The following is a 21,896-nucleotide window of genomic DNA, read 5'->3' as shown; positions in this document are numbered from 1 at the left end:
CGGTTCGAGTGGGATCTGTTGGGTCGGGACTGGTCCTATCTCTCCAAAGTAATGACCCATCAAGCCACTTCATCGGTGCCCAACACTGACCGGGCACCATCGGCCTTATGACTGCGCAATGACTCCCATGCCTGCCTGTTCGACTCCCCTGCCTGCCAGTCCGACTCTCCTGCCTGCCAGTCCGACTTCGACTCTCCGGCCTGCCTGTCCGGCTCCGCTGCCTGCCAGTCCGACTCCGCTGCCGGCCCTGATTCTGCCTGTTCTGATTCTGTCCTGTTTGCCGGTTCTGATTCTGCCTGTCCTGTTTTTGCCTGTTCTGAGTCGACTCTCCTGTTTTTGCCGGTCCTGATTCTGCCTGTTCTGTCTGTATCTCCGGTCCTGATTCTGCCTGTCCTGTCTGAATCGCCGGTCCTGATTCTTCCTGTTTGCCCTCCGGACCCACCCTCTGCCGCCCCTTCGGACGCTGATGAGGGGGCTTCCCTCCATTTGGAGGGATTCTGAGAGGTACTGTGCTGTTACATAGTTCCCCGATTACCCGTGTTTCCCTGTGACGTGTCTTGGATTTAATTTTTTTTTTCCTGGGGGACTTCTGGAGCCGTCCCTTGAGGGGGGGGTTCTGTCATGATTACCTAAATGGAGCCACCTGGGGTAATCATCTGACGCGCTGGAATGCGCTTCCTGATTGGTTTATGTTCCCTTTGTAAGCACGCTACGCCGAGACCCCTTCGTCTGAGGATTACTTCTGTACTCCGTATATGACTCTCCCGATTACCTGTGCCTTCTTGTTTACCTGATTCTGCCTGCCTGCCTCCGATCCGACCTGCTTCCGTCCAACGCTATGATCTTCTCTCCAGTCCCGGTAAACTCGACCTGCTTCCGTCCCACGCTACGATCTTCTCTCCAGTCCCGGTAAACTCGACCTGCTTCCGTCCCACGCTACGATTGGCTACGTGTTCCGAAGTTGTCTTCACGGCGTTGCTGCTGACGTTCGACGGTCATCGCGTCTCCCGCTAACCCTGTACGCTTCCCCAAATAAAAGACTTGTAACGAACGCTCTGGGGTCTCCTGCTCTGTTCTGGTCCTCCTGACATTAATGGACTAATGCCAAAGATTTGATTGTATTTTTGGCTGAATTTGGCATAAATACATATATCGCTTAACACAATTGTAAAAATTGGATGCAACGGGAATCTAACCCAGACCATGACAGGGAGAGCGCTAGACCCTATCCACCAGATAACTAGGAATATTGATAACAGATGAAAAGGCATTAGCTATGTGATCCACACACTATTTTCATTCACGATACCACGTCATTGATGTTAGTATCGGGCCGGCTACGAGAATATTTTCTGACATTGAACTGGTCCATGGTACAGAAAAGGGTAGAGATCACTGAAATGCAGTTTTGTATCACGTTTTCTCATTTCTCTAACATTTCTATCTGGTACCTAAACTAAAAATACTATTATAAAGCGTTAAGACAATTTGCTTTTTCCTACGTCATCTATGTCGCTACAAAGATACTAGTATGGAAACAATTCAAAAATACTTCTACAGAAATTCTATAATACAAAATTATTGCTCAATAAATAAAACGACAGAAATAGTACAAAAATCTATTTATATATCGACCCTGCTCATATCCCTCGAGAGGGGTGACCGACAGCAAGAAGAACACATACACGAACACAAAGAAAAAAAAAAGTAGCAAAAAACACACACAAAAATGATCATGGCCAACCCAATTGCCCAACACCCAAACAAGTTTAGCACCTCGGCACCCAAGTTGGTCATGCTTTCCTTCCTCCGGATGAAACGGGACAGAAGAAAGCGGCCATGTCGCTCGGGTCAGGGTGACACAACACTCTTCTGTTCAACAGCAGGGCACAGCAGCTTTCACTGGTTTATCCCTGGCGTATCATACAGGTGCCCTGCCCATCCATTAGAACAGGTCCAAACATCCCACTATCCTTTCACAACACCTCTCCACTCATTCCTATCACCAACAAGAGCTCTAGCTTCCACTACATTTAGACCTCTTTCATGCAGTGCACTCATAACACCATCCATCCACGTCAATCACAGCTGTCCTCTTGGTCTCCTTCTGTTTACTTCTGCTCTGCAGATCCTCATCCATCCTTTCCATGTGTCCAAACCAAACAAGTACTCTCTCGTCCACACGCTTGGTGAGTTACGCTACTAATGCAGATCTGTCTGCAGTAATATTAAAAAATACTAAAGTGATAATACAAAGATCCTAGTATGGAAACACTTCATAAAATACTTCGACAGAAATACGATAAAAAATTACTACAGTAATCCTATAATACAAAATTCCTGCTACATGAATTTTACGACAGAAATTCTATAAAAATACTTCTTCAGAGGTATTATGACAGATATACTGCAAAAAATACAGAAATACTACAAAAATGTGACTGCAGGAAAATCTACAAAAATACAACAAAAAATTGAAAAACAATAACACTACAAAACTAAATATCGAAAGCGGTGCTAGGAATCAAATGGACTGAACCATTTCAAGTCCAGTGGAGTATTTCTGACGCTGCATTGTGCATATTGTTGCATTGTTTGACTTTTTCAAAAATTTTGATACCATTTTTCTTCCTGTCCTTTTATAGGGGAAATAGAGTTTTATACACGTTATCATTTTGTAAGGTTTATTATTCTTAAGGGAAGAAATTTGCTTAGGTGGACGGGTATGTAATCGCCATGTCTATCTATTTGGCTGGTTTCTGTCGATGGAGTAAGCGTAAACAAGAGTTGCCAGTAGGTGACGCCATTGGAATTTGTGATACTTTTCAAGCAAGGGATGATTCGGTTCTTTATTTTATTTTTTTAACATTACTCATTTTCATATTACTACTGTTAGCTTGTTACATTAAATTTTGGTATTTTATCTTGCACCGTGGCACTTTGTAATTTCGCTTGTTATCTATCTATCTATATATCTCTATATATATCTAATCTACCTACCTATCTATCTATCTATCTACCTACCTACCTTTTTTTTTCGTTTTTCCTTGCCTGCGTGGTGGTTTAAGATCAGGCGATGGTGTAATTATAATCCTGTGCAGTACTTTAAGACATCTTGTGATTAAGGTCTACACAAATTAATGTGACTTGACTTGACTTGAATCATCTGAATCGTTCCCTAAATGAATACCATTCCGGGTGGCATGATGGCTTTTAAATGTTATACAAGATTGTTAGACCTTGAAGTTACAGCTTCCACAGAGATGATGTGTGTCTGCTCTGTAGAGAAACAACTGTTGAATATTTGTTGGGAGTTGGTGCTTATTGGCCTCGTATACTAATAATAGGGTATTTTGGTTTTACTATATATTCTAATCTTAACATGTTGGATTTCATTAACAGTTTGTCTGTATGTTATACCCAGCCTTATACACGATCCTTGTAGCTTGTATCTTTTTTAATCGAATAAGCGATTCTATATTGATCTTACATATATTTACCCAAATCTCTTTACAATATCTTTAAAAAAGTTAAAATTAATGAACTATACATTATATGAAAGTTTTGGGTCAAGTATATGCCTGCATCTACCCATGTAGTGCATCTTTGATGATTTGGATTGTATGTTTTTGAATGGGGTCTCCAGATAATATTATGGATAACAATCACTCTGCGAATACTCTTTAACTTTTCATTTTTCAACATAATCCATCTTTATTTGTCTATCAATGTATTTTGGGTATTCCCATTATGCCATAATGTTTGTTTTTGCTACACTTGATAATAGTTTGTTTTCATCAAACCATGCTTTTACTTGGTTAAGTTCTAGTCTAGTCAAGTCAAGTCAAGTCATTTTTATTTGTATAGCCCTTAATCACAATAAGTCTCTAAGGGCTTCACAGATTAGTACACTATGTTACACAGACTATTTTTTAGCCGACAAGAAGAGTAGGTTATTATTCATATGCAATGGAGTAGAAGTGAGTTTTAAGTTTAGATTTAAACATTTCCACTGAGGTTGCAGATCGGATCTCAGGGGAAAGAGCATTCCACAGCACCGGTGCCCGGATGGAGAACGCTCTCGAACCAGCAGAACACTTCTTTGCTCTCGGGATCACCAGAAGACCGGCACTCTCAGATCGTAGGCTTCGGACCGGGACATAGGGGCAGATCAGATCTGAAAGATAAGAGGGAGCAAGTCCATGTATGATTTTGTACAATACTAAGAGAACCTTGAAGTCACATCTTTGGCTAACTGGGAGCCAGTGCAAGTTAGCCAAAATCGGTGTTATGTGATCGTACTTTTTTGTCCTAGTTAAACGCCTCGCTGCGGCATTTTGTACTAGCTGAAGAGACTTGATTCTGGACTTCGGGAGACCGGAGAGTAGTGCATTACAGTAATCGAGACGGGAGGTAACAAATGCATGAATTATAGTTTCCGCATCAGACTGAGACAGTATTGAACGGATTTTGGCAATGTTACGAAGATGGAAGAAAGCGGTTCTAGTAATTTTCTTTACATGCATCTCAAAGGTTAGATCAGGGTCAAATATGACACCTAAATTTTTAACTGAGTCACTCTGTGTGATGTGACATTTGTCAATGTTCACAGCAGTTTTTGAGAATAATTTACGGCATTTAGATGGACCAATGACTAACATGGTCATCTATGGTCATTTCTGCCCGCAATTTCTGTAGATTTCTACCCAAGCTTAATATTGGAGTGTTGTCAGCAAATAGATTTTTTTTTTTATTTCAATGGTAAATTTTAAAGTAGTAGATTGTGATCTATTGTGTCAAAAGGGTTTCTTAAATCTATGAATATACCTACAGAATATAGCTTGTTGTCTACTTTTTGCGTTATATATAACATCAATCAATGCCCAAGCCGTACATTGCTTTTCTCTGAAGTGATACTGACTGTCTATTGGTAACTTATGTTTGTTAATGAAGCTTTTCAAACGTATAGCAAATAACATCTCCAGAATTTTTGAAAGTTGAAGTATGAGATCGGCAGATACTTTGAGAACTGGTAACCGTCTTCATTTTTTAATAAAGGAATGATCTTGGCACCTTTAATGAGTTCAGGAAATTGGCCAGTCGAAAATGATAACAGTCACAACTGTCAAGGCCATTGCAATCAGTTGTTGTTTTTTTAACTTAAATTCTTTAACAATTTATACTCATGTTTCAATTTTTTTCCTTGCAAGGAAGACATCTTAAAAATCAAAACAAGAAAAGAAAACTTTACCCCAGAAAGGAAAATTAAAAACATAAGAATTTACATTACAAACGTATTATTATACCGTTAGTGACTGGTATAACTTATAATACTCAAAGAAACTATTGATGGGTTGTATATATGTTGTATAAGCACAGTAAATATTTCATAGGTGAATTTGTTACAGTTGTATTGCAATGTCCCTTTTCTCTCTCAGGCAAAAACAGGTGCTAATGCATGTTTTTATATCCTCTCATTAAGAATATTGTAATGCCCTGCTCTCCGGTCTTCCAAAAAAAGAACATTGCCAGCTTGCAGCTACGATTAATTTATCTTTTTCATTTAGTTTTATCCGTTTAACCTTTTACTGGAACAAACTTTATTTATTTCACATTAATATGTTATTGTTCTGCAGTTGTTTGATTTTTTATTATTTGTGTTTTCTTACTAGTCACACTAGTAAAGTGTGGTTCAATGGCTGAAAATCCTGAGGCCATCTGCTGCCATCCGTATCAGTGTGGATAAGCCCTCCTCAGATCTTTTTCCTAACATGTTTAGTTTGTGCCTTGCCATAATCATCTCATCTCATCTCATTAGCTGCACCGCTTATCCTCAGTAGGGTCGCGGGGGTGCTGGAGCCCATCCCAGCAATCATCGGGCAGTGGGCAGGGGACACCCTGAACTGGTTGCCAGCCAATCGCAGGGCACACGGGGACAGACAACTCACTCATTCGCACCTAGGGACAATTTGGACCGGCCAATTCACCGGAAATGCATGTTTTTGGAATGTGGGAGGAAACCGGAGTGCCCGGAGGAAACCCACTCAAGCACGGGGAGAACATACAAACTCTGCACAGGAAGTCTGGAGCTGGATTTGAACCCGCGCAGGAGATTCCCAAGACATGAACTGTGCCGCACATGCGCTAACCACTGCGCCGCCGTGCTGCCCTGCCCTGCCATAATCATATTTTATTTTTTTTTCATTTTTTTTTTCATTCTAATTTAACCATTGTGTGTATCTGTGTATGAGTTATTTCAGGTTGTTGGGTGGAGGAAAAGGACGGGATTTTATTGTCTCATTGTATCATGAATGATTTTATGCAGCACTTTGAATATCAATTTATTCCCTGAAAAGTGCTTTACAAATACATCTGATTTGATTGATTTTTTTTTTACATTTTCTATTTGAACATTACCAATCTTTATTTGTATATCAATGTATTTTGGAATTTACCATAAACTTTGCTTTTGTCAAACCAATATTTTACTTTGTTGAGGACTACGGGCATTTCTCCATGCACTTTTAGTAGATATGTATCAAATCCTGATGATATATTGTCGTCAGCAAATAGAATACATTTTAATCTCGATATAACAATTTAATTTGTTTCTGCAATTAAAAAAAAAACAGCTAATCCCAATGAATCACATAGAGGTAGAGAACGGTGTTTTTCCCCATTGCACTTGAATGCGTCACCGGCTATCAAACCGAAGCTAATCGTCTTCAACAGTAACCTACCTAGAGGGAAAGGGTAGAGAAGACAAGATGGCGGACTGAGTGGGTTGCACTGTGGACGAACGGTTGCGACCCTTGAGTTACTCCGGTTGATTTTAAGGACTGGAATGTTCGGGTAGAGAAAACGTCGTTTGAATCACGACTGTATGATTTTAAACCTCAGTGTAGAGGTCGTTTCTTTCAGCGAAGGTCCTCGCGACATCGCTAATATTTAGCCCCCGCTAGGCTTCGCAAGACGATTTTTCGAGGTAGCTGGCTTCTTGTCGTACAAGGCCGTACAATCGTTCTGAGTTAACATCGAATTTTACGTTGTGGCTACCACGTCATACAGTGTTTCCAAAAAGGATTTCGTATTTTAACGGAGATCTTTTGCGAATGATAGCATATGTTTCCCACTATTTGTGCATTACTCAGTGTCATATTTAAGCTACCACATTGAACACCAACGGCTGGTCAGGATTACATTTATGTTTTACCGAACGAATATAACCTAGAACCGAGTTTGCTCAAGTTAATCGAACGCCGATCGTCATTCGCTTGACATGGCGAGTAGCAGTGGCTCTAAAGCCGAATTCATTGTCGGCGGAAAATACAAGCTGGTTCGTAAAATCGGATCGGGGTCTTTCGGCGACATCTACTTGGCCATCAACGTCACAAATGGAGAGGTAATAATCATGATTATTTTGTGTGAACAATGTCTACGTAGCATTGAAAGTATGTAACGTCAATTAATTGTCGACATTTGGTTCTAACTCGTGATTTATTTTAGGAGTGTCGAAATCGATCTGATCGAGTGTATTTTTTGTCATTATAAGAGTAATAATATACCTGTCGCCTATTTTGTGTGACATTTTAGGAGGTAGCAGTAAAATTGGAGTCACAAAAAGCCAGGCATCCACAGTTGTTATACGAAAGTAAGCTGTACAAGATCCTACAAGGTGGTGTCGGGATTCCACACATACGGTAAGGAATTTTTGCTCGTCTTTGTGATTAAACGCTTTATTTAATAGCTGTCGTTCTTGGAAATCTACAGTCGAGGTGCTATGTGTCTTAAAATGTTATAGTTCAAGGCCTGTCCGGTTGACAGTAGCTTTAGTGTTCTGTCAAAGATCATTTTACAACGGTCCCTTGAAAATAATAATCATTTTGCTCTGGAATTACGATCCGGTTGTTTCTCATAGCTGTAACACTTGTGTCATTCAAGTGTTTTCGTTGATGCCGTTGTTACGTGGTGAATAACAGCTGTTAACTCAGGAAAGGCTGCTATGTGCGCAAATGGCCGCTCCTCTTTTGTTGTGCTCGCTCTCAACATGTCTCCCTCCTCGGTTAGAAAATGGCGGCGGAAAACAGCAGAGACTACACGTTGAATAAACCTTTTCGTGTTTTATGCAATTAACGTTTGGGCTACTTTTTGTATAGCAATCATTTCACATTTTTTGAGAGAAAAAAAAGATAGAGTGATAGTAATGGCCAAAATTTTACTCAAGATGAACATGCGTGACATTTAAAATTGTTAGGCACAATCTTTAAAGCAGGGGTCGTGTACATTTTGACCCAGAGCCATGAAATCTCGATTTTTTTTTCAGTGAGAGCAGCCACCGTTTATTGTGAGGCACAATGATCAAATCTGTCGAACCTGATATCCAGACAAAAGCTAATTCTTCAGTGAATTTTATTCCACTTTGATGCTTAATTTCTTAAAATGTATGAAATAATGCCAGAGCCTCTGTCCTATACCAATAACTATCCTTTGTAAAATTTGTTTCCCTCGCAGTTGTTTTACGGTTGAGGTTCTTTTTGACTGAATTTTGTAGTATGTAATGGCTTCAAAACTAGGTGCGAGCAGAGACCTTTTTAAAAATATGTCACAAAATACTACATCCGAGAAGGATACGGCTGTATTTACCCTCTGCTGAGGGGCATGATCAGAGCTCTTACTTTGAGATTTGATTGTTCATTATTCGTCCCTCAATCCATTTTTGTAGATTTGGATATTTAACATCTTTTGAATCTACAATTTTCCTTAAAGTTTGAATTTGATTTGTGGAACACTTGTCATATTTCTACAGTGTTTTTATGATGCTGAAAAAAGTAGTTACCGTTAAAAGTTACTTTATTTAAAAAACGAATTCCGGTAACAAGCCTTGTTTTAGGGGGTTTGTTCAGGTGAAGACTGACATTTTAGCTCTTATCATAACATTAGTTTGCCAATCAAGCATGTATGTTTGTGATTCAGAGAGACTATAAAAAGCATGCTATAGTGGAAGTGGTGAGCTCTTATCATACCAATTGTTTGTCAATCTGACTCTAAAACCGGAGTGCCCACACTTTTCATAAGTATTGTTGAAATTGGGATGCACCTTTGTTTTAAGTTACTTTAAGTCATGTTTGTTCATATTGCCGTTTTTATTTATTGTTAAAAAACACGGAGCTAGCTGTTTACGTTTTTATGTACCTTTTTAACAAGACTTGCAGCTCAGTCTACTTTTATTTATCCGTTTGTTTTTGGTTTAATGAAAGATTAGTGATTCAAGTTGTTTAATTTATAAGTTATTTACTGTAAAATATTTTAGAGAGCTATTTGTCTTATTTAAACTTATAACAAATATTCTTTATTTTTTTATTAAATTTCTTGCGCCAACTTTTAAGCGTTTAAAGCTAATTAATATTCGCTTTAACTGTTCGGTTATTGGCCTCTGAATACTAATGCTAATGATCGGTATGTGACCTGAAAATATATATATCGGTCGATCCCTACCATCTTGTTAAGACTTATCGTGTATACCTACTAAAATTGCTTAAAAATATCCACATAAAGAAAAAATGTGCTAAGCCTTTAAATTTCTAAGGTTATCTGAACGCTTGCAAATGAACATTTATCTTAGACACTCCCTGTCCATTTTGTCTATGCTTATAAAACCACTCGAAGCGCTCCTCCTCCTTTGCTGAATGCCGTCCAACTTTGTCTTTTTCTCGACGGCATGTTGTTCGGCGCACTTTTGACATCAATGATTTTTTTTAATTTTTTTTTCACAAATTATGTGATGATGTTTATGAACCCTTTATGTTTTTACTTAAAGGGAACATTAAATTTGTCTCTGACATTATTGCACTTGATCCTGACAGAACTAATTTTTAATTTGTAGGTAATTATTTAAATACACTTTGCGAATGTTAAAATTATTTCCCTCGCCAAATAAGAATAAAATCAGGAACACGCGGGCGGCAGTAGCTCAGGAGGTAGAGCGCTCGTCTTGGGATCAAGGGATCCCAGTTCGAATCCCGGCTCGTCCGTGTTACATGTCGAAGTGTCCTTGGGTAAGACACTGAACCCCTAATACCCCCAATAAGCAGGTTAGCGCCTTACATGGCTGCAAGGCCGCTATTGGGAAATCTGGAGCACATTATAAAGCGCTTTGGGAAGTCATTGACTTGAAAAGCGCTATATAAATGGAGATCATTTCATTTCACCAAATTGCTAGGTAGGGCTAAATGGTTTAATGGGAATAAATAAATTGCAGTTAAAATTTGTGGGCACTTGTGTTACTTTTTGCAATACTTTATGGCTTTTGGACATTAAAGGGTATTATGAGTGCACCTTGGTGGCCTGAGGGGTAGGCCCCGAGACTGGGAGGTTGCTGGTTCAAGCCTCGGCCGAGTCATACCTAAGACTTACAACATTGGAACTCATTGCCTCCCTGCTTGGCGCTCAGCATTAGGGGTTGGAATTGGGGGGTTTGGTCACCTAATGACTCCCAACACATCAGTTGGGTTGAGCAAGGGGGCTGGGAATCCCCTCCTCTGTATCAATCTCCCAGAAAGAGTCTGAAATGCAAATGTGTACTTGACTCTAGCCACCTCCCTACAGGGGGATATGGCTCCGGTGTGTATATATATATTTATAATGAGAGCAGCAGATATAGCTGCATAGCAATATTTCTATCTGCTGTGATTTATATTTTAAATTTTGCTTTTTACTTTCTCATGTTGTCCTGAAAGCATTCACCATGACAACATACTTTTGAAAGAAGTTTATTTCAAAATATTATGCAATATACTGTAAAGCTGTATTTTTTTAGGGATTAAAGGTAAAATTATAGCAATACATTGAATCTGTTGATTTACAACTTTATGACCACCTTTAAATGTAGCACAAGACGAAAAATGCTTTACGTTCTCAACTCATGTAGGTAGAAATACGTTGATCAAGTTGTATATGATAACATTTAGCGGACTTTTAACTACAAGCATACTGTACACAAAAAGTACCAACAAAACCGTATTTCATATATCGGACCCTTTTTGTGATCTCCACTCTGTAAAATGAATTATGTATGCATTTAGATGGATGCAATCTAATCAGTCTCTATATGATAACATTCTGCAAATTCATTAGAACATATTAAAAAGATTGGACTTTCCCTAACAAAACGAAAATCCAACTTGCATCCAGGCTAACTTTCCATGCTGTTTTAGCCTTGCAGAACTGTAACCTGTTAAATAATGAAAAGTACGTCAAAAAAAACATTGGCACACAAATCGAAATAAACCATCCAATTTCAAATGTGCTGCAGGGACCAGAGTGCTGTCATTGTTTGAGAGGGCGAGTGACATAGTTTGTTAATCTCATGCATGATTCTATCCTTGTTTGAAATGGTAACTAGAACAACAAAGAACCGTCAGCATTCAGTCGCAACCTTTATGGTGCGCTCCCCCCATATAAAACCACATAAGATTGTATGACTAAAACGTAATGAACAAGCAACTGGTTTGCATTTTGGTTCATTTTGTGGGTTTTGTATGAGAACAATCAACGTCAGATCCATAGTGATTTTGACCCCTATACAAGTACAAAAAAATCTTACCCTGATGAATACTGTCTTTTTAGGTGGTATGGCCAAGAGAAAGACTACAATGTCCTAGTCATGGACCTGCTTGGTCCAAGTCTTGAGGACCTCTTCAATTTCTGCTCTCGCCGCTTTACCATGAAGACTGTCCTTATGCTTGCAGACCAGGTAGCTAATTTTTCCATCATGACATGCACTTCTCACAAGTTTTGGGTTGTCTTCTTTTAGTTTAAATTCCGTAATAACCCATAAAATGCATTTAAAGTTCTCTTGATAAATTTGATTTATTTGAATTTTAGTATTGACGCATTTGTTTTCAGTATTAATTTGGTCTTTGTGCTGAAGCTCAAAGCCGACGCCATAGAAAATATCATCTGAAATTGAGTAATGTACGTTAAGTGGGGCGTGGGAGGTGTTTGAGATCTTTAGATGCATCGTGATTCTGACCTAAACAAATGTAAATAGATTTATTAACATCTAAATTTGGACTTACCGTGAAATTAAATCGTTCATTTTTCAAATGATACATTATGATACAGGGCAGCACGGCGGCGTAGAGGTTAGTGCGTGTGCAGCACAGTTCTGAGGTCATGAGAGTAAACCTTCTGTGTGGAGTTTGCATGTTGCCCCGTGCTTGCGTGGGTTTCCTCTGGGCGCTCCGGTTTCCTCACAAATCCCGAAAACATGCACGTCAGGTCAATTGGCCGGTCCAAATTGTCCCTAGGTGTGAATGATGACTGGCCGGCAACCAGTTCAGGGTGTCCCCTGCCCACTGCCCAAAGACGGCTGAGATGGGCTCCAGCACCCCCCCGACCCTACTGAGGCTAAGCGGTGCAGATAATAGATGGATGGATCAACATTATGATACAGCTCCTCGTCAAGTAGTCTATTGATAAAGTTCATTGTCTGTAATGTTCTGGTAAACTTTAGACTTTCAATTATTTTATATTCTTTACACACAACTGAAGTAGTTCAAGCCTCTTGTTTTGATATTAAATATTTTGATAAAAATGGTAAGAATCCCTACCTTAACTAATTAGCATATTTCTTCTGACCAATGAAAATTTGTTTTTAATAATAATTATTATTATTTTTAAGTCCACTTTCAAATAATTGTTTAGTTATGCACTCAATACTTGGTTGGGAATCCTGTTTGAGGCAATCAACCTGCGGCATTCCTGAGATGTTATGGAGGCCCAGGTTGCTTCGATAGCGAAGTTAAGCTCATCTAGTGTTGGGTCTGGTTTCTCAACTTCCTTACATTATCCCACAGATTCTCTATTGGGTTCAGGTTAGGAGAATTTGCAGGTCAATTGAGCACTGTAACACCATGGTTATTGGGTTTGGCACTGTGAGTGGGTGCCAGTTCGTGCTAAAAAATAAAACCTTCATCTCCATAAAGCTTCTCAGCAGATGGAAGCATGAAGTTCTCCAAAATCTCCTGATGGCAAGCTGCATTGACCCTGCCATTGATAAAATCCAATTCCAATGTGTCAACACCAGCAGCTGACATGGCTCCCCAGACCATCAATGACTGTGGCTACTTGACACTGGACTAACGGCATTTTGGCTCTTCGTTCTCCCCATTCTTTTTCCAGACTTTGGCACCTTTATTTCAGAAGGACATGCAAAATTTGCTGTCAACTGAAAAAAGTACTTTGCTAAAACTGTTCAGTTGGTGTGCAATCAATCTTAAATATGTGAAATTTTCATCATTACACTATGGAAAATAATGAACATTAACACTACATGCAAATTTTTTGAGAAGGACCTGTACATGATTAAATGTTCGGTGTTTTCATTCAAATGTGGAAGCAGTTCAGTTTCTGCAATGTCGGCTACAAAACGCAATTTAAAAGCGACATTATATACCAGGCGGGTAGCACTCAAATAAAAACCCCACGGAAACCTTCGAGTGTCTGTTTGACTTTATTTGCTGTATTTCCGGCTACCATTTATTGACCAGAAACCTGCTACCTTCGTCAGACATTGAACTCAGGTAGGCCAAACTACCCCCTGTTATAATACTAATTAGAGGTAATGGATGCGATCTTAAAGAAAACTACATTCACACCGTCTTTACGTCTATTTTAAATGAGTAATTTATTACTGTATTTGAGCATTCAGTGACTAAAAAACTTTAAAAACTGGTATCTTCGCAGAATTTTAATCACCTTTCAGTCTAGTCCAGGGGTGGGCAACCCGGTCCTCGAGAGCCTCATGTCCTGCATATTTTTGGAGTTTCTCTGCTCTAATACAGGTGATGCCGATCATTATCAAGCTCTCCCAAAGCTTGCTAACAAGCTGAAAATCAAGCTGTGTTGGAGCAGAGAAACCTCCAAACATGCAGGACATGCGGCTCTTGTGGACAGGGTTGGCCACCCCTGGTCTACTCTGTTCTATGATACACATTCAGTGAAATATTTTAATTAAAAGAATGGAAATAAAAAGCAACAAAACACAATTCAGGGTTTGTACAGGTACTAGACATCCTTGGAAATGCTTGAATTTTATGTTGTGTTTTTAAGGTCAGGAAAATGCTTAAAATGGTTGTGATTGCTATGTTTTTTTGCAGTTTGACTATAAACTTCGCAATATATGAAGAAAAATAAAGTATGTGAAAATTACACCGAAACGCATGCTCCGGTAGGTTTTCATTATGGCGTTGTCATGTGAAGAGTCACAGCTCCCTACTGGTGGTACCCATGCGGACAGCTCCAGTTATAAAACTGGTTCTTTTGGCTCCCAAACAGTTGCTCAGATTTTTTGTTTCGTTTTTAATTATATCAATAATAGGTTTATGCACCAAATTATTTAGTAATTTTTAATTTCATATTCTTTGCAAAAGATCAAACCTAAGATTGAATGCACTTTGCTCCGGAGCAATTGATATCCTTAAAATGAATCAAAATTTGGCTAATTTTCCTGTTTTTATACCTAGGGTAATTATTTATTTTGTTTGTTTTCTGTATTAAATTCAATTATTATGCATCACATAATAGAGCCCTTTCTTTATTTGTAAACAAGTGTGACGTAGCCAAGTTGGGCGTGCATTGTTGAACCAGAACAGCAAAATTCATGTCAGTTTATAGCAGCCCATTGACAAAAAATATAGATGGGAACAGCTTTAAAATGGCACAAAGTATGCAAGATCGCAACTTCATTTCAGTCAACAAAGTCGACCAACAAAAACGTTCTTTTAATTGGCGCTGGATTTCTTGATCTGAAGGTACTGGAAAAATCAAGAAATTTACCTCAAGTGCTTAAAAAAATCATGAGTTTGGCCATGAAAAGGTGTAGGAACCCTGAGAATTTGAGCTCCAGATACTGGTGTAGTTATTTAAACTTAAATAAGTAGTTGTTTGCTATTTTGTGAGTTGAATCCGGAGCTACCCAGAGACTCCTAGTTTAAGCGCAGTCTTCGAATTTTATGACTTTACAAATGTTGACTTTTATTTCATATTTTCACCTACAGCTCAGAGTAAAAGTGTCTAAACAAGTCAACTTTAAGTTCCGATATACACCTTATCATTGAAATGTGTCATTGATTATAATAGTTAAATGACAGACCGTCCTGGTTTTTGTTTTAGATGATCAGCAGAATTGAATATGTACACACAAAGAACTTCATCCACAGAGATATCAAACCAGATAACTTTCTCATGGGCATCGGCCGACATTGTAACAAGGTAAGACTTGCAAGACTGTTTTGTTGAAATCAATTCTTAAAATTGCATTGCATGCTTCCAGTACTGGGTTAAACTTAACAATTGTTTCGGCAGAAGTACCCTGATTGAAAGTAAATTTATGTAAAGTTTATGGGACTTTGAGGCCAAAAAGTAGGGGTATGGTAAGATTTTAATAATTATCCCTTTGTTTTTCGTGGGTGTTGCGTTCTAGGTCCCACGTTAGTCAAAACCCGCAAAGTAGAAACATTTCTTTGTTAGATATCAGCAACATATAATAAGAGTGAAACAAAATAACAACTATACATCTACAAATTAAACCATAACACAGAATTTCAGTTAAATAAGTTGTCTTTATTGCCATTATACAGTAGTACAACTACTACTACTGTAAACTTACTTCTGATTGGCCGCCGCTGATAAACCCTGAAATGTAACAATTCTATTTGGCAAAACACTCCACTCAATTCAAACTCGAACTATAAATCCTTGGGGGGGAAAAACAGTGTTTTGTGGTTACACTATTGCTCTATGTTACATTGCGATATATGTTAGATTTCGGTTAGTTGTGCTGCCCTACTCTACAGCATTCATTTTCAAACCTGTTTGACGGGAAGTTTGAATCTGTTGTATTCATATCTTTGTTCTCCCTACTGGCACTTTTTTATTCATGTAATGTTCATCCACTACGATCATATGTCAGACATACTGCACCTCTTTCTCCACAATTTTCCTTTTCTATAGCGATAAAAGTTCCTCCCCACATTACGTACAGTTGTGGTCAAAAGTTTACATACACTAAGAAGAATTTATGAATAACCTATATTTTATGTTGACAATATCTGTGAATATTTTGCCCTCTTGTAGGTTTTAGATCACGGGATGGTGTCATATCTGTGGTCTGTGCAGCCCATTGAGACTCTTTGTGCTTAAGGGCTATACAAATAAACTTAACTTGATGTCAACAACTCAAATTTTTCTCTGATCGAGTGATCGGAACAGATGATTCTTTGTCACAAAAACATTCATGAGGTTTGGTTCTTTTATGACTTTATTATGGGTTAACAGAAAAGTGATCTAATCTGCTGGGTCAAAAATATACATACAGTGGTGCTAATATTTGGTAACATGTCCCTTGGCTATTTTCACTTTTATTAGCAGCTTTTGGTAGCCATCCACAAGCTTCTGGTTGAATCTTTTTTAGAACTGGTGCAGTTGAGTTAGTTTTGATGGCTTTCTGACATTGACTTTTTCTTCAGCATTGTCCACAAGTTCTCAATGGGTTTTAAGTCAGGACTTTGGGTAGGCCATTCTAAAACCTCCATTACCAGTTTTGATGTGTGTTGGGTCATTGTCCTGTTGGAACACCCAACTGCGCCCAAGACCCAATCTTCAGGCTGATGACTTTAGGTCATCTTGAAGAATTTGAAAGTAATCCTCCTCATTCATCATCCCATTTACTGTCTGTAGTTCCACTGGCGACAAAACAGCCCCACAGCACAGTATTAACACCACCGTGCTTGACAGTAGGCATGGTGTTATTTGGGTCAAAGACCTCACGTTTTCTCCTCCAAACATATTGCTGGGCATTGTAGCTAAATAGCTAGATTTTTGTTTCGTCTGACCACGGAACTTTCCTACAGAAGGTCTTATCTTTGGCCATGTGATCAGCAGCAAACTTCAGGTGCCGCTTTTGGAGCAAGGGCTTCCTTCTTACACGGCAGTCTCTCAGTCCATGGGGATGCAAAACACGCTTGATTGTGGACACTGACACCTTGGTTCTAGCAGCTTCTAATTCTTGGCAGATCTGCTTTTTGGTGATTCTCTGTTGAATCTTCACCCTCCTGACCAATTTTCTCTCAACAGCAGGTGATTGCCCTGCGTTTTCTTCCTGATCGTGGCAGTGACAAAACAGTGCCATGCACTTTACACTTACAATAATTTGCACCGTTGCTCTTGGGACCTGAAGCTGCTTTGAAATTGCTCCAAGTGACTTTCCTTACTTGTTCCAGTCAATGATTTGCTTTTTTTAGATCCATGCTGAGCTCCTTTGACTTTCTCATTGTAGCGATTGTGGGCCTTTGAAACCACTGAGCACTATTTAAACGGCCTCAGCAAAGTCACCAGCTCTAGTCACTCATAATCACTCGCAAGAAGTTAAGTCACCAAAATTGCTAATTTGTGTTGCTGTATGTATAGTTTTGACCCAGTACATTTGGACACTTTTGCTGTTAACCCACAATGAAGTCTTAAAAGAACCAACCTTATGAAAGTTCATTGTAACAAAAAAAACAATCTGTTCCAATCACTGTATCAGAGTTGTAGAAATTAATGGCAACTCTAAAGAGCCATAAGATTATATTCTTCACAAGTGTATGTAAACCTTTGACAAAGGTACACTTTTTGTAAACAATGCTGACTGGCAGGCACCACTTAAATTCAAACACATACGATTCTTTTCACAATTACAATTCATATAAAAAAACACTCGCTGTTACGTCAATTTTGGATTTTGACTTATCATGCACTGTAGCCCTGCACAAAATTCTTTCAACAAACTCCTAATTTTACTGTCAGCTTGTGCAAAATCCAGCCTCTTTTCCACTCTACTGGTACACTACTGTACCTATCCACATCAGTGCCAAAAGGCCATTACTGTTTTCACAGTATGCATCAGGCGCCAAGTTGTATTGATTCTACTACTTTTGTATCAAATGAATGAAAAAGCAAGCCGTGTTGGTTTGGTGGTCAGTCTGTACGTATGCGCATTTCTTTAAACGAGAATCAATGTATTTATTTTAAATACGTGATTTTAATGCAGTCAAAGGGGATAGGGCAAAAAGGTGTATAGAAGTGAGCACTACAGCTCAAGAGGAAAGGAGCCTTTTTAGTAACCACTTTGATTATGGCATTCTTAGCTGCTACTGTATTTTCCTTTCCCAAAAGAAAACTCTAAATTTTGCTCATTTGACCAGTTTATAGAAGCCAAGTTTGCCATTTCTGATTAGGCAGTTTTTGTGTGAACTCACGCGCATACCCTTATGAAGACAGTCAGCCATACTGGTTGGGTCCAACAGACAGTTTAATATTATCATGGGTCTACACTGCTGTTATTGGCTGTTCAAATGAAAGTGAAAGGTGTTTGTCATCTTTTTTCCTTCTCTGTGAAAATCATATCTTTGACATTGAAGAGCGCAGTTCCACTGAAAGACAAAAAACCCCATGAAAATACAAAAACCTCTGAACGTGAGTATGTATTGTAGTAACGTGGCTTAGAAACTTCATCTCGCAAAACTAAAAAAATACTGTTACCCATTTATTAGTAACTGCCTAATGGTTGGGCAATGTGACTGATAAAGTCCATCCATCCATTGTCTTCTGCTTATCCGAGGTCGGGTCGCGGGGGCAGCAGCGTTAAAAGGGAAGCCCAGACGTCCCTAACCCCAGCCACCTCCTCCAGCTCATCCGACGGGACCCCGAGGCGTTCCCAAGCCAGCCGAGAGACATAGTCTCTCCAACGTGTCCGGGCCGCCCCCGGGGCCTCCTGCCGGTGGGACATGCCCGGAACACCTCCCGAGGGAGGCGTCCAGGAGGCATCCTTATTAGATGCCCGAGCCACCTCAACTGGCTCCTCTCAACACGGAGGAGCAGTGGCTCTACACCGAGTCCCTCCCGGATGACTGAGCTTCTCACCTTATCTCTAAGGGAAAACCCAGCCACCCTGCGGAGGAAACTCATTTCGGCCACTTTTATTCGGGATCGAGTTCTTTCGGTCATGACCCTAAGTTCATGACAATAAGTGAGGGTAGGAACGTAAATTGACCGGTATATCGAGAGCTTTGCCTTTCGGCTCGGCTCCCTCTTCACCACGACAGACCGGTACAGGGTCCGAATGACGGCAGAAGCTGCACCGACCCGTCTGTCGATCTCCCATTCCATACTACTCTCACTCATGAACAAGACCCCAAGATACTTGAACTCCTCCACTTGGGGCAAGACCTCCTCCCCGACCCGGAGGGAGCATACCACCCTTTTCCGACTGAGAACCTTGGACTTGGAGGTGCTGATCCCCATCCCGGCCGCTTCACACTCTGCTGCGAATCGCTGCAGCGAGAGCTGAAGATCACGGCCTGAGGAAGCCAACAGCACCACGTCATCTGCAAAAAGCAGTGACGCAATGCTGAGGCCCCCAAACCGGACTCCATCCCCGCCAAGGTTGCGCCTAGAAATTCTGTCCATAAAAGTTATGAACAGAATCGGTGACAAAGGGCAGCCCTGGCGGAGCCCAACCCTCACCGGGAACGAATCCGACTTACTGCCGGCAATGCAGACCAGACTCTGGCACCGGGCATACAGGGACCGCACAGCCCGGATAAGACTGTGCAGTACCCCATACTCCCGAAGCACCCCCCACAGGGCCTCCCCAGGAAAACGGTCGAATGCCTTTTCCAAGTCCACAAAACACATGTAGACCGGACAGGCAAACTCCCATGCACCCTCAAAGACCCTGAAGAGTGTATAGAGCTGGTCCAGTGTTCCACGGCCAGGACGAAAACCACACTGTTCCTCCTGAATCTGAGATTCGACTTCCTGGCGGACCCTCCTCTCCAGTACCCCTGAATAGACCTTACAAGGGAGGCTGAGAAGTGTGATTCCCCTGTCGTTGGAACACACTCTCCGGTCCCCCTTCTTAAAGACGGGAACCACCACCCCAGTCTGCCAGTCCAGAGGCACTGTCCCCGATGTCCACGCGATGTTGCAGAGGCACGTCAACCATGACACGCCCACAACATCCAGAGCCTTAATGAAGTCCGGGCGGATCTCATCGACCCCCGGGGCCCTGCCACCGAGGAGTTTTTAGACAACCTCAGTGACTTCAACCCCAGTGATACGAGAGCCCAACCCAGAGTCCTCAGGCTCTGCTTTCCCAGAGGAAGACGTGCGGGTGGGATTGAGGAGGTCTTCGAAGTACTCCGCCCACCGATTCACAACGTCCCGGGTCGAGGTCAGCAGCACCCCATCAGCACTATACACAGTGTCGATGGCACACTGCTTCCCCCCATAAGACGCCGGATGGTGGACCAGGATTTCCTCAAAGCCGTTCGGAAGTCGGCTTCCATGGCCTCGCCAAACTCCTCCCATGCCCGAGTTTTTGCCTCGGCAACCGCCAAAGCCGCATTCCGCTTGGCCAGCCGATACCTGCCAGCTGCTTCCAGAGTCCCACAGGCCAGGAAGGCCCGATAAGACTCCTTCTTCAGCTTGACGGCATCCCTCACCGCCGGTGACCACCAACGGGTCTGAGGGTTGCCGCCGCGGCAGGCACCAACTACATTACGGCCACAGCTCCGATCAGCCGCCTCGACAATGGAGGCGCGGAACATGGTCCACTTGGACTCCATGTCCCCCGCCTCCCTCGGGACATGGGCGAAGTTCTGCTGATAAAGTCTTTGTTTTGAATTTACTTTTTTGTAATGAAAATCTACTTTAATTGATATTAAAAAGCATCATGAATTTATTAAAAAGCAAAAATCAACAGTCTACAACTATTACTTTTTTAAAGTCAGTTTTCATGAACGTAATACTTTTTGCGAAACAAAAACTTACTTAAATGTCACAAACTAAGGGTGTAGTTGGTATCTAGAGTAAACATGTGGGAAGACGTGTACCCCATGTTCAAAAAAACTGAATCGGACATCTGTAATTCAAAACTGTGTTGCTTCTGATGTAATTTGCTGTTCTTAGAATGTATAGTTTCTCACGCTACTGTATTTGCAGTTTTTTCTCTTGTCTTGTCACGAAAACAGGACTTACGGTACAACATGCTCACATGATATTCTTCCGTAGTATATGAATTGCATCACAAATTTCAACTTGTATTTTTTTTTATTTTATTTTTTGCCAGTTTTTAATTTCAAAGTCCAATTTCACAGTTAAGATGGATAGTTCTACTCTTTTAAACAAAAAATATTGGAATAATTTAAAGTATTTTGATTCCGCATTGATATAAAATATTGCAGCCAATCTGGTGGTAAATTAATTCAATTGATAATTTTTTTAAGCTGGAGACATGAGTCCGGTATTTTTCTTAGACTCGTCACCCCTTTCGCCACACCATAGGTTTTTAGAAAGGTTTATCAGAAGAACAGGCAACGAAAAAGAAACCACAACCGGTTGTTAATCTGAAGTTGGGTGCTCAACAATTTAGGTGAGGTCTTTGTACACTGTGAAAACATATAAGAATAAGTCTCTGAAATAAATACATTACAAAAATATACAGTTGCAAATACATATTATACATGGTTACACATATTTGCAAAAAAAGACGGTACATCGAGAGAGTTTTCAAAGCTTTAATAATAATATAACTTTCATCCCAAACCGTGCCTGTGAAGGGTAGCAAAACGCTACTAGGAACACGCTCGCAACACAGCAAATGGGTCTGTTAAAGAAAAAATACCGTACATTTCAAAACCACAGTAAACCGTCTTCAGCTCCCTCCTTATAACTGATGTCATCAAAGTTGTCTTCCCCAGTAGGGGAAAGAGACTTTGTCATGTAGACGTCGTCCCACGCTCTTATTCAAAATCTCGCTAGCAACATGCTCGCAAAGTAAAATTTACGTGCAG

At 40.4% G+C, this 21,896-nt stretch overlaps 1 protein-coding gene across 4 annotated transcripts in view; it reads left to right on the top strand.

Moving 5' to 3' along the window:
• Positions 1-6,723: 6,723 nt before the first annotated feature.
• csnk1a1 (casein kinase 1, alpha 1) overlaps positions 6,724-21,896 on the top strand; it is a 43,298-nt gene continuing 28,125 nt past the window's right edge. For 3 of the 4 annotated variants that reach the window (XM_088344170.1, XM_088344167.1, XM_088344168.1), the window contains exons 1-4: positions 6,724-7,402; positions 7,594-7,700; positions 11,626-11,752; positions 15,175-15,273. In XM_088344170.1, the coding sequence (XP_088200296.1) occupies positions 7,280-7,402; positions 7,594-7,700; positions 11,626-11,752; positions 15,175-15,273 (456 nt within the window). In that variant the 5' untranslated portion in view covers positions 6,724-7,279. The remainder of the gene's footprint in view (positions 7,403-7,593; positions 7,701-11,625; positions 11,753-15,174; positions 15,274-21,896) is intronic. The other variant, XM_088344171.1, reaches the window with a different exon arrangement.

The sequence above is a fragment of the Urocampus carinirostris genome, chromosome 9 (assembly GCF_059441175.1).
Source record: "Urocampus carinirostris isolate Australia breed hairy pipefish chromosome 9, RoL_Ucar_1.0, whole genome shotgun sequence".
Lineage (NCBI taxonomy): Eukaryota > Metazoa > Chordata > Actinopteri > Syngnathiformes > Syngnathidae > Urocampus > Urocampus carinirostris.
The sequence above is the reverse complement of the archived record's forward strand: the minus strand, read 5'-3'. Positions and strand labels throughout refer to the sequence as shown.